At 38.3% G+C, this 12242-nt stretch overlaps 1 protein-coding gene across 1 annotated transcript in view; it reads left to right on the plus strand.

Moving 5' to 3' along the window:
- The first annotated feature begins 8182 nt into the window (after positions 1-8182).
- The window catches only part of LOC110542033 (arylacetamide deacetylase-like 2), a 38034-nt gene continuing 33974 nt past the window's right edge, over positions 8183-12242 (plus strand). The window contains exon 1 of the mRNA XM_060376938.1: positions 8183-8331. Coding sequence (XP_060232921.1) covers positions 8194-8331 — 138 coding nt within the window. The 5' untranslated portion in view covers positions 8183-8193. The remainder of the gene's footprint in view (positions 8332-12242) is intronic.

Here is a 12242-nt window from a genome sequence, read left to right on the forward strand (position 1 = left end):
CCCCTGTCCATTGCCCAAGGATTATCAATCCCTGTCTCACATGAAATAAAGTGTAGAGCACCATCTGCTTCACCTAAGTACATCTGAGACTGGCTGCTCATTCTGAACTGTGGCACTTCCTCCTAAAGGATTCATCCCTAGACCCTCAGACTAGACTCCCAGTCAGTCAGTCACACAGAACTGCCACAGTCACTGCTAGAGCTCAGTGGCTTTGTGAGCTTCTGCTTCTCACCTCCCCCTGCTGTGATGCTGATCTGCAGGAGTGAGCTGTCAGCTTTCCCTCAGCAGCCAATGGACCCTCCTGAGATTTTTTGCTGCCTGGCTTTTTTGCCAGAGCCCTGAGCTCCCAGAAGCCACCTGGAATGGTATCAGCAGGCCAGCTAAAAGAACACGAATACTTATTACAGAGAATATCCCCTTTTTCTACACCCCCAACTGGAGCAGAACTTGAATATTTTGATACATATTTTATTTTGAGTCCTGTCCTTTTCCAACATAGACCAACAAGGCTTGGAACTTCTGGAGAAACTTGCACCTATGGCTCAGTGCCCAGCAGGTTCTCTGAGGAACTTGGAACCACAATTCAACATGACAATTCTTTTTTTGATTTATTTATGAAAGAGAAGGGTCATCGATTGAGCTATGCTGAACTAAAATTGACTACATTTTTTTAATTATTGAAAAATCATTTAATCATACAAGTAGGCAATATATAATAAAGTTACACATACATTACCCATACCAATCCACACAGCATTACTGAATGTTTTGACAATAATTTAGGCTTGAAAACCACATGATACACAACTCTAAATTTGAAGGCTCCATCAAATTCAGGAAACCCTGAAGATGAGGAGGCAGGAGTGTGGGAACCAGAGGAGAAGCAGGAAACAAGGAGAACAAATCCCTCCAAAACCACTGAACAAAGCTCATGTGATCTCATAGAGATGGAAGTAGCAAACAAGGGGCATTCACGGGTCTGTACCAGGTCTTCTATGTATACATTCAAGCTCTTTATGGGAATGCTGAGTATGTGAATGAGTGTGTGTCTGATTCATGTCCCTTCTCTTAGGGCCATTTTACTGTTGTTGGTTTGACTCTTACTACTTCAGTGTGATGGTTTTTGTTTTATTTTATTATACATTATATTGTTATGTTTTTTTTTTCTTTTAGAAGCCTGTTTTTGTTGTTGTGGTGGTCATTTGTTTTCTAATGAGAGATTGAAAGAGAGTAATAGGGAGCAGATCCAGATTGGAGAGATGGTGGGAAGGGATTGGAAGAGTAGAGTGAGAGGAAACTGTGTTAAGATTGCAGTGTATGAGAAAAGAATCTATGTTGAATAAAAAAGGGAAAATAAGACAAGAAACTGCAAAATCTGCTATTTTAAGAAAAAGGGAAATGGTACTATGTGATTTCAACTTATTCCAATCTGAGTAGCTAAGATGAATAAAATTAAAAAAAAAACATAATTTCTGGTGTGAAGTGTGGGAAATGGAAAGACCTATTCCTGTTGATGGGAGAGAGAATTAGGCCAGCATCTACAGAATTCACTGTGGACTTTGCTCAAAAGTCCAAATAGATAGAACTTATGATCTTCTGCTGGGGACCAGCCCCGACAGGTGGATGAAACCTTGAAGTAGTATACATGCAGTAGGGAAAGAAGCCTTGGACCAAGAGGTGCACTTCACACACTCTGGCACTGAAACAACCATTATTTATACATCTATTTTTTTCATAGTTAAAAAGGTTTTACATTTATTTCCTCATTTTCCCATGTACAGGCTCTTTAATGAACTTCCTGTGTTTGGCAATAAATATGCACACTGTAATTTTTCTCTTCCTTCTCCTCATTCCCCACAGTTTCCTGCTAAAATACGAACTATACCAAGAAGAAGGAAACATAACTTCAGTAAGAAGTTAATATCTAACATAGCACACTGGTACATAACCAAGTGACCGTGGTGGTTGGCAGCAATTTCAGTTACAGTAGAGAGTTGTTAGTCTACATACTAAGGGAATTCTGATTAAATGATTGGCACCTGGTATCTCCCCACATCCTATGAGGAGACATAATCCCTCTAACACCCAGGACTCTTGGAAAATGGAAATGTGCTGCATATTATCATTGGACTATTATTCACACGACTGCTAAAAATGATACTATAAAATGTATAGACCTGATATAATCATTTTGACTATTATAATCTAGATATAAGAAACAAATATTCTACATTTTCTCTCACATATGAAGGATAATTTTGAATCTTTAGATATGTATGTTTAAGTTAAAGTAACTTTCAAAGTCATGGAACTAGTAATGTCACACAGGGGATTTCAAGGGATGGGTGTTAGAAGAGAGTTGGTATAAGATTGAATTGGATACACTGGAACAAAATAAATGAAAAGTGGTAGAGGATGGGAAAAAGGAATAGAAAAATGGTAGATGAAATGATCATAAATACTAAAGATCCTTGAAATAGCTATATCATGCTGCTAGAGCTTGGAGAGAGGGCTCAGAGGTTGAGAGGACTGGCTGCTCTTTCCAAGGTCCTGAGTTCAATTCCAAGCAACCACACGGTGTCTCACAACCATCTGTAATGAGGTCTGGTGCTGTCTTCTCCTGTGCACATGTACATGCAAGCAGAACACTGTGTATATAATAAATAAATAAATCTTAAAAGAAAAAGATGATCTTAAAGAAATGTGCTATTGGAAAGTAACTTCCTGAAATAAACACACATGTATATATAAATGTTGTTAACCTAAACCAGTGGGTCAATGCTTTCTCCAGACAAAACCAGTTTTGCAATAATTAGCCCAGTGCTGGAAATGTGTCACCTCTTCGGGAGGTGTTGGCCAATGGGGTCTCCTGCACTCTCCAAACATTGCATACTGTTGCCATCACTCTTTAATTGAAGGTAAGATCCTGTATCTGAAGACACCACATACTGGAGACATAGGAAAAAGAGAAATCTAGTTGGTACAGATCTGGTAGATTAATCCTTACTGGCTCTCTGCCATATTGCTGGGAGGTTATGTGAATCCTAACAAGGCAGAAAACTCAACCACTGTGTTATCAAATTTTGAATCTTGCGTGGTACAACAATGATTGGCCATGGAATATTTGTGTAATAGTGGCTTGAATGTTCTGGGTAACTGCCACCAAATTTACATTGATTTTAACTCTGATTCTCAAAACAGAATTCATGCCTGGTACTATAAATTGTGAAAAACAAACAAACAAACAAACAAACAAACAAGAAACAACTGACCCAGCCTACAAGAATTGCAGAGATAAGGAGGGAACAAAGATTGAAGAAATATCCAACCAATAATTGGCCCAACCTGAGACCCACCCCACAGTAGAGAGCCAACCCCAGACACTTTTAATGATGCTCTGCTATGCTTGCAGACAGGAGCCTGACTTGACTATTATTTGGGAGGGTCCAGACAGCAGCAGATGGAGACAAATGCTGAGACTTGCAGTAAATCTCTGGGTGTACTATGCAAGTGTAGGGCTAAAGATGGAAGGGCCAGGTGTGGACATGGGCCTCACAAGAAGACCAATGGAGATAACTAACCCAGTGTCATGGGTGATTACAGAGACTGAGACATCAACAAAGGTACATGCATGATTTGAACTTGACTCCCTGATCATATGTGTCCAAAGGGTGACTTTGTCTTTTTTTTTTTTGTTTCCACAGATTTGTCAACACTGGTGTATATTGAGTAAAAGCAGAAGCTAAGTTAAGAATTTACAAGTTTTGGTGTTGCACTAAGAGCATATAGTACATGCTAGAAGCGTCAGAGAAGTGTATGGGGTCATGGTGGCTTTCAATATCTTTTTGTTATGCTTTGAGGCCACGATAAATTTGTGTGCTTATAGGACTGTTCTTTAAATTGTGGAAATATGATTTTGTTGAAAATATTTTCTGGGCATTTGGAGAATCATTTTTCTTTCCTCTATGTCCATTATTCTTAGGTATTGTGTTTTCTTGTTTTCCTTGATTTCTTGGATGGTTTGTGTCAGGGATATTATAGATTTAATATTTTCTTTGACAGATACATCTCTTTCTTCCATTGTATCTTCACTCCCTGAGATTCTTTCTTCCATCATTTGTAATATGAGGGATATACTTACCTCTGTAGTTCCTGTTTTCTTCCCTAGTCTTTCTCCATGATTTCCTCTGTTTGTGTGTTTTTTTTTTTTTTTAATATTTCCATATCCACCTTTAGATCTTGAACTGTTTTGTTGATTTCCTTTACCTGTTTATATTTTCCGGCTTTAAGCAGGACATTCTCTCCAAGCATGTTTGGATACCATAAAAAGCTAAAATGTTACACTCAGGATGCGAGGCTAAGCACTGCACTCAGGGTCAGCTGCTTTGGACCCAGAGAAGAGCATGTCTGGTTGCATGCGGGTTGATGCCCCAGGTCCCGCCTCTGAGAAAAAGGTATCAGACGGGTCTGATGCTCTTTGGGTGGATGACACCTAAATGAACATCGGTACAAAGTCCCAATTTATTTCTAATATCAGAGATCAGACCTCTACTCTTGCCTGATGCGTCTAAAACAAAAAGGGGGAACTGTAGAGAGCTGCGGAATGCTATACCTTAAAGATGGAGCTGGTTTCCGCCTTCCACCTTCCCGATGGTGAGTGCTCTCTGTCACGAACAATTCCACATTTGGCTAAGGCTGAGGATCTGGCTTGCTTCCATGTATGTGGACCTATCTGCATTGCCCACGTGGCACACCTGGGTTGGCTACCCAGAGGCTATTTAAGCTATGGGCTGGCTTTCCCCAGGGTCTGAGGATTGTTCAAGGTTCCTGAATAAACTTCATTGAAAAAAAAAAAAAGAACTAGAGGAAGATACAGCCAAAGAGTTTGTGGCCTTTAGAGAACAAATAATTAAATCACTGAAAGAAATAGAGGAAAGTTCAAACAAACAGGTGATGGACTTTTTCTTCTTATGGGGAGCCTAGTTAGTGTTTCTTTCTAACATGGACTCTCTTGCCTGCTTTTGGATCACTTCCTCTTGGCAGCACTGCCTCAGGAGATGATATGTTCAGCCCTGCTGTGACTTGATGTGCTGGGGAGGGTTGATATTGGGAAAGGAATATCCCCTTTTGGGGGGAGTGAAAGAAAAAGGGAATGGGGAACAAAGAGAAGAGATTGGAATGGGAGGTGAGGAGGGAGGAAACACGCTTTGGATGTCAAATAAAGAAACTAAAAAAGAATCAAAAAATAAAATAACAAAACAAAATAAAACAACAAACTACGTCTGGGTAGGTCAGAGGCCCAGAAGAGAATCTGATATGGTATCCTGCTAAGTTAACATACTAAAAAGCACCATCTATGTCCTTGTTTTTGTGGACATAGATCAGTGTATCTTTTAGCCACCATCAGATAAACCTCATTTGCAGTAAATGGTAAATAATAAGAGACTCCTACCTGATCAGTGTGCCTGGAATAAGAGATTGTGCAACACTCAGCTTTACTAAGACAAACCTTCCACCCACTACCCATGAATAACCATGAAAGAGGATTGATTTAAGTTCCATGAGCAATTAGGACAGGAGGAGATGTACTGTGCAGCTTAGAGCAGAAAAAGGCACCATGTGCAGGCAATCATGAACTGAAAGGGGTGTGTAATTGTTCAAGAGATTAGAACCATGCAAGAGAAGCTTTCTGCATTGCAGAAAAGCAACTGAGAAGGTGCTTAAGAGTGAGACTCCAGCAAGAAAAACAACCTAGGGGTTTCTTGGTCCATGAAAATAATTTCCTAGAACAATTTTCTTCATCTTCAATGTACAGAAGCTGCTGTAGCTCTGGTCCAATAATATCAGGGTTCATTGCAAATTGACAGCCAAACGTGTCATTGTTTTCCATGCGAAACTAGGTTTAGAGTCATTAATGCTGTAAGAGTCAGGAGATAATGAATTTCCCCCAGGTTTTCACAGATAACAACTGCAATCAGAAAATGTATCTGAAGATCACAGTCCTAATTGGAGGTTCAGTGAGGTAACAGGCCTGGCCTGGCTCCCCAACTCCCTTTCACTTTGCAATGATAAAAACTGTCTGTCCCGGTGGTAGCTCCAACAGCCGCCAATGAGATGGTAGTAACAATGGTGGCTGTAGTTCCAAGATCCCTTTTCTGTCTGAAGAGAGTCATAGCGTGAGGGGCATCATCGGGCACAGGCACCCAGTGAGGCATGCGAGTAACCAGGGCATACCTAAATTTACTAGCATTCCAGCATTGGGCAAAAAAGCAAGTATCATTACCACAATTACTTGGCTCTATCTGGCTAATAATGAATAAAAATGGGGGATATAGACAAACAGGTGTGGGCTTATAGGAAATATTATGAGAAGCCATAACCCCCTCGTTGGAACATCCTGCTGAGAGTGGCCATTGTCACAGTAAATTCTACCAGAGTGGACGCAGGACTAGCCACAGGATTATCATCATGGATTGCTGCAGCCATGAATCATCTGAAGGAATGGGCAGGCATGGGAGCGTTAGCAGGCCTTCTGGTGTTGGTCTCCTTGGTTTGCCTGTGGTATATATGCAAGATTAGAGTCTCACAACAGTGTGATGCAGCCATGATCATTCATGCCTTTACAGCCATTGAAGCAGGACATTCTCCCCAAGCATGGTTGGATACCATAAAAAGCTAAAATGTTACACTCAGGATGCGAGGCTAAGCACTGCACTCAGGGTCAGCCGCTTTGGACCCAGAGAAGAGCATGTCTGGTTGCATGCGGGTTGATGCCCCAGGTCCCGCCTCTGAGAAAAAGGTATCAGACGGGTCTGATGCTCTTTGGGTGGATGACATCTAAATGAACATCGGTACAAAGTCCCAATTTATTTCTAATATCAGAGATCAGACCTCTACTCTTGCCTGATGCGTCTAAAACAAAAAGGGGGAACTGTAGAGAGCTGCGGAATGCTATACCTTAAAGATGGAGCTGGTTTCCGCCTTCCACCTTCCCGATGGTGAGTGCTCTCTGTCACGAACAATTCCACATTTGGCTAAGGCTGAGGATCTGGCTTGCTTCCATGTATGTGGACCTATCTGCATTGCCCACGTGGCACACCTGGGTTGGCTACCCAGAGGCTATTTAAGCTGTGGGCTGGCTTTCCCCAGGGTCAGGTGATTGTTCAAGGTTCCTGAATAAACTGCATTGAAAAAAAAAAAAAACAAAAAACTGTCTGTCTGCTGAAAGCCAGATGCCTGCTTCACTGTGGCTAGCAAATCAACATTAACATAAACAGCCTGAAAATTTCTACAAGTGATCAGAACTCTTGATACCCTCTGCCAACCACAGTAGAAAATCAGAACTCTGCAGTTTGCACCTGGACTTAAAAAGTTTAATCTCCCTGACACACACATTTTTTTCCCCAGTTGCAGTTGAAGTCAGAAACTGAGGAGAAGTAAAATCCAACTGATGCTAGAAGTGGGTGAGTAGGGCAGACTCCTAAATGTTATCTGAGCTCCTGCTCTTTCCATGGTCAAAGAACTGAGACATCTTTTTAAGGAATTTTACTGTAATTCCACATTCTTCTTGTCTGTTTTTCTCTCTCTCTCTGTATCTCTTTCTTTCTCTCTCTCTGTGTGTCTCTCTCTAGATTATTTTAATATGGAGAGTGGTCTTAACTGTAGCTCTGGCTTCCTGTAGGTAAACTTTGACCTCCTGATTCTTCTACTTGAGCATCTCATGCTGGGCTTTCAGCAATCATGTACTGAAAGGGGTGTGTAATTCTTCAAGAGATTAGAACTATGAAAAAGAAGCTTTATGCATTGCAGAAAAGCTACTGAAAAGGTGCTCAAGAGTGAGACTCCAGCAAGAAAAACAACCTAGGGGTTGCTTGGTCCAAAAAATAATTGCCTAGAACAATTACAATTGCCTAGAACAATTGGACTAGAGTTACAGAAACTTCTGTAACTCTAGTCCAATAGTACCAGGGTTCATTGCAAATTGACAGCCAAACGTGTAATTGTTTCCCTTGTGAAACTAGGTTTAGAGTCATTAATGCTGTAAGAGTCAAGAGAATTTCATGTACAGTGAGTGTTGCTGTATTGCCATCCTACCTGGGAGAATTTGCCTTCTACCTTTGTCTTACTTTTTAGCAGTTGATATATGAGGCGCCATTCGACTATCCACACGGATAAGGTTGGACACGATTTATCATGGGATACAAAATTCTGTGCTTTGGAATCTTTTGTGTCCTCTTTGCTTATTATATTTATACACCCATACCAGAAAACATTGAAGAACGCTGGAAAGTGAGAATGATAGACGCTGTTGTGAAAACAACATCACTTGTGGTAATATTTTTTTCTCCCTGGGAAATTGGGAAACTTTGTGACCAATATGTGTGAAATTTCCTTTAGTTAGTACTTTGAAAGAGAGTATACTTTTCTTTAGTGCTATATCCACCAGGAAATATTATAGTTATGTAGTTAACTTCGTTTAATCATTAATATAACTTTATGTCTTTATTATCTATTGAAGGACACACAATGTTTGTAAGATGCTATTTCTAAAGTTAATTATGTATTGACAACACAAAAGAACATCCCTAATGAATGTTTGAGTAATTGTTCATATGCTTAAATATAATTGATACTTTTCACAAAACCTAAGCACATACATTTGCTTAAACCTATGTGTACAATTTATTCATATTATAAAATTTCAGAGTGCATTTAACCTTCCACTATTTTAGTACCTTTTTTTTCTTTTGAAGTAGTTCTAACTTCTGATACTCAAATCAATGTATTCTTCTGCCTGCCAGAATTTGGTTTACATTCATCAATATTTACTGTGTTAATAATTAACTCATTGCTAATCATAATTTCATTACAAGATTAAACAAGTTTTATGATTGTCTTCAAATAAATTTTATATTAATTATCAGAAAATTGTCATGACAGTGGTAATTTTTTTATTTTTCATGTCATTTTATAACTACAAATATTTAGAGCTGGCAGTCCTCTCTGCTTGGGCATTAGCTTGTTGTGCTCTCCCATCTGTGAAATCCACTAGAAAGCTACATTGTGTACTCTCTTTTTGTGCACAATGTGTGCTGTATTGTCTTGTCATCTCTCAGGCCCACAGAGCTCTATGGCCACATCTTGGCACCTACTGCTGTTCCTGTCTGTCTTTAGGTCCCATGCTGTTAAGATCCAGATTTTGTAATGACGGTACGCAAGAACACACCATGTTCTCTTTTATTGAAACGTGTTTCTGCCCGGAACCCTCATGGCTCTTGTGACAATAGGAAGGTTCTATTTAAACTCTTGGAAGTTTTCAGCTGTTAGTTCTGCTGTATCCTTTTATCACATTTCTCCAGGTAGATAAATGACAAATTGATAGTCTTAAACATTTTTTTAGCTTCTATCACTGTTTATTTTAGACTGTATATTTTATTTTGATAAATTTTCAAATTCAATGAATTATTTCAAATTCAATTAAAGTTTATTAATACATATTATATTTTGAATAATTTCCTAGTTTAGTTTTAACTTTTTCATTGAATCATTCTTAATACACTTCTTTTCTTAAGAACATCTGTTATTTAATTTGTTCCCAAATGATTCATCTTTACCTTATAGAACATGATCATAGCAGTTGTTTTTAAATTGTTGACTTCAAAGGTAGACGATCTCATTAACATTTTTGCTTCCCTCAGTGAGATAGTCTCATTTGCTTTTCTGGGGGTGGGAGGAGCAGATAATTATGGTTTGTATTTTGGGTATTCTGAGTATTGTCGTGTGGTGGCTTAGATGAGAGTGTCTGCTATATTCTTACATCATATATTTTAATACTCGAGTCCCAGTCATTGGAAAGAATTCCCAGTTATTTGGGAAGAGTTTGGAAGAGCTGGGTCAGTGAGCACCCAGTTTTCAGGTTTCAAGAAACTTGTGATACACAATGATTTCTCTCTATGCCTCATGATTTTGTATCACAATCTAAGCTTGCAGACTATCTTTGCTTTAATATCATGGACTCTAATCCCCTGAAATTCCAAGTGCTTTCTTTTATAAGTTGCCTTGATGACATGGTTTTATCGCAACAATAGAAAAGTATGTAAGACACTTTGAAATTTTTAAAATTTTTCGTAAGACTATAGACTACTTTGTAACTGCTTTGTTTTGCGAGTCTATCAGTCAGGTTATACAGAGACTAAAACAAACAATATATTTATATTTGTTGAAGATATTCAAGAAGATTATTAGATATGAATTTTAAAAATTAATTATATCTACTTTCTAGAAATTAGTTCTCTCTAACAATTGTCATTATTTTTGATTTTGTATTAAATATAAAATCTCCCAAGAAGCTTAAAATTAACTTGGGAATGATTTAATTAATAAATTGCCAATGCCATAGCAATTAGTGGCCAATAAAACACTTTAACTAATATAGGTAGCATGTTTCTTAAGTGGATTAAAAGACTGTTATCAGCAAACAGATATTCATAGATAGTAAACTCATCAAAACAAGAATTTTCTATACTTCTATCCTGACACATTTATGTTAATACATGTTCCTAACATATTCTAGTAAAAAATATCTATATCTATATAGCTACTTTAGTTGAACTAGTAATTACATGTTACAAAACTGGTTAGAAATAACCAGTAAGAGATATTTACTTCAGCTATAGAAATAAAGAGTATTTTATGGAAAAGATAAGTTACATCATTGTAGTTTAAAAATAGAAACTTAGGCTATTAATGATATAGTAATTAAGTAATTATATTTTGATATTGAAATGGGTTGAAGGCTAGGCAGATAATGTAATGGATAATGCATTTGTTGTACATGCAAAAAGCATGAGTTTGGAAGTCCTGTTCCACATAAAACTAAATAGAGTGGTATTCATTTATGACCCGGTGGCTTCCACTATGGCTTGGGCAGATGAGATGAGAGAATTCTGGAAGTTCATCTGCTAGACGGACTGGCATATGCAGTGGCAATGAAGAGCAGACGCTAACCAAAACAATAAGGAAACTCATAACCAACATCTGAAAGTATCTTCTAGCTTCCATAGAAACATGGTACCTACATGCCTGCACATACACACACACACACACATACACATAAAGTTAAACTTCAAAAGATGAAACTAAATTTAATAAATAAATAAAATGTTGTAAACATGAGTACAAAGAACAGGAGCATACTATGTTATTTCCTCATTGTATTTTTAGATAAAATTTATAGTTAAGAAGACCGTAGCCCAAGGAAAAGTAGAAGAAGAAAATTTTATGGTATCCAATGAGATTATTTCTGTTTTCAAATATTGCATGCTTGAGAATTTTTTTCCAATTATAAATAATTTTTATTGCTTGATTATCTCATACATTCATGTGATAAATTCTCTCCTAGGCTGAAACTGTTCTCAAAATTTTCTCTTTCTACCTCTCTATCTTCTTTCTCTGTGAGACCTAATTAGTTTAATCAATTTCTTGCCCTGACATGGGGAGATCATGTACAACAGCTAGGGTAACTATACCACAGAAGAATCTAATAACCCCACCCACCCACTCCCAGCAATTAACTGTGAATATTTCCTGAGGCTGAGGTGGGACCTTATGAACAACTTCCTCATTCATGACACAGTGTTGATTGTCCCAGTATTATAAGAGTCATAGGCAGATGACATTATTGTGACCTGTATAGCAAAAATTATGGTCCATGTTTGAGGACACATAATAAGTCTAATTGTTTTTAGAATCCATCAATACTTTCATATTTTCTATTGCAAGAATGATAATTCTTTGAATTCCTTGACATAAATGTGTCTCGACTGTATTTGTATTTATTTATTTTTTCTTTCTATAATTTTATTTTTCTCATTAGTTACATTTTGTTAATTCTGTATCCCAGCTGTATCCCTCATTCCCTCCCCAATCTCACCCTCCCTCCCTCATCTACTCCCTGCCCCTTTCCAAGTCCACTGATAGAAGAGGACCTCCTCCCCTTTCATATGACTCCTTTTTGTCAGGTATTTTCAGGACTGGCTGCAAAGTCCTCCTCTGTGGCCTAACAGTACTGCTCCTCCCTTGGGAGCTGGGGAGGTCAAAGACACAGTCATTGAGTTCCTGTTAGAAATAGTCCTTGTTCCCCTCACTATGGGAAACCAATTGATTACTGAGCTATCACGGGTCACATCCCGAGCAGAGGTTCTAGGTTTTATCCTCTCATGGACTTTGGTTGAGTGTCCATC

The sequence above is a fragment of the Meriones unguiculatus genome, chromosome 2 (assembly GCF_030254825.1).
Source record: "Meriones unguiculatus strain TT.TT164.6M chromosome 2, Bangor_MerUng_6.1, whole genome shotgun sequence".
Taxonomy (NCBI): Eukaryota; Metazoa; Chordata; class Mammalia; order Rodentia; family Muridae; genus Meriones; species Meriones unguiculatus.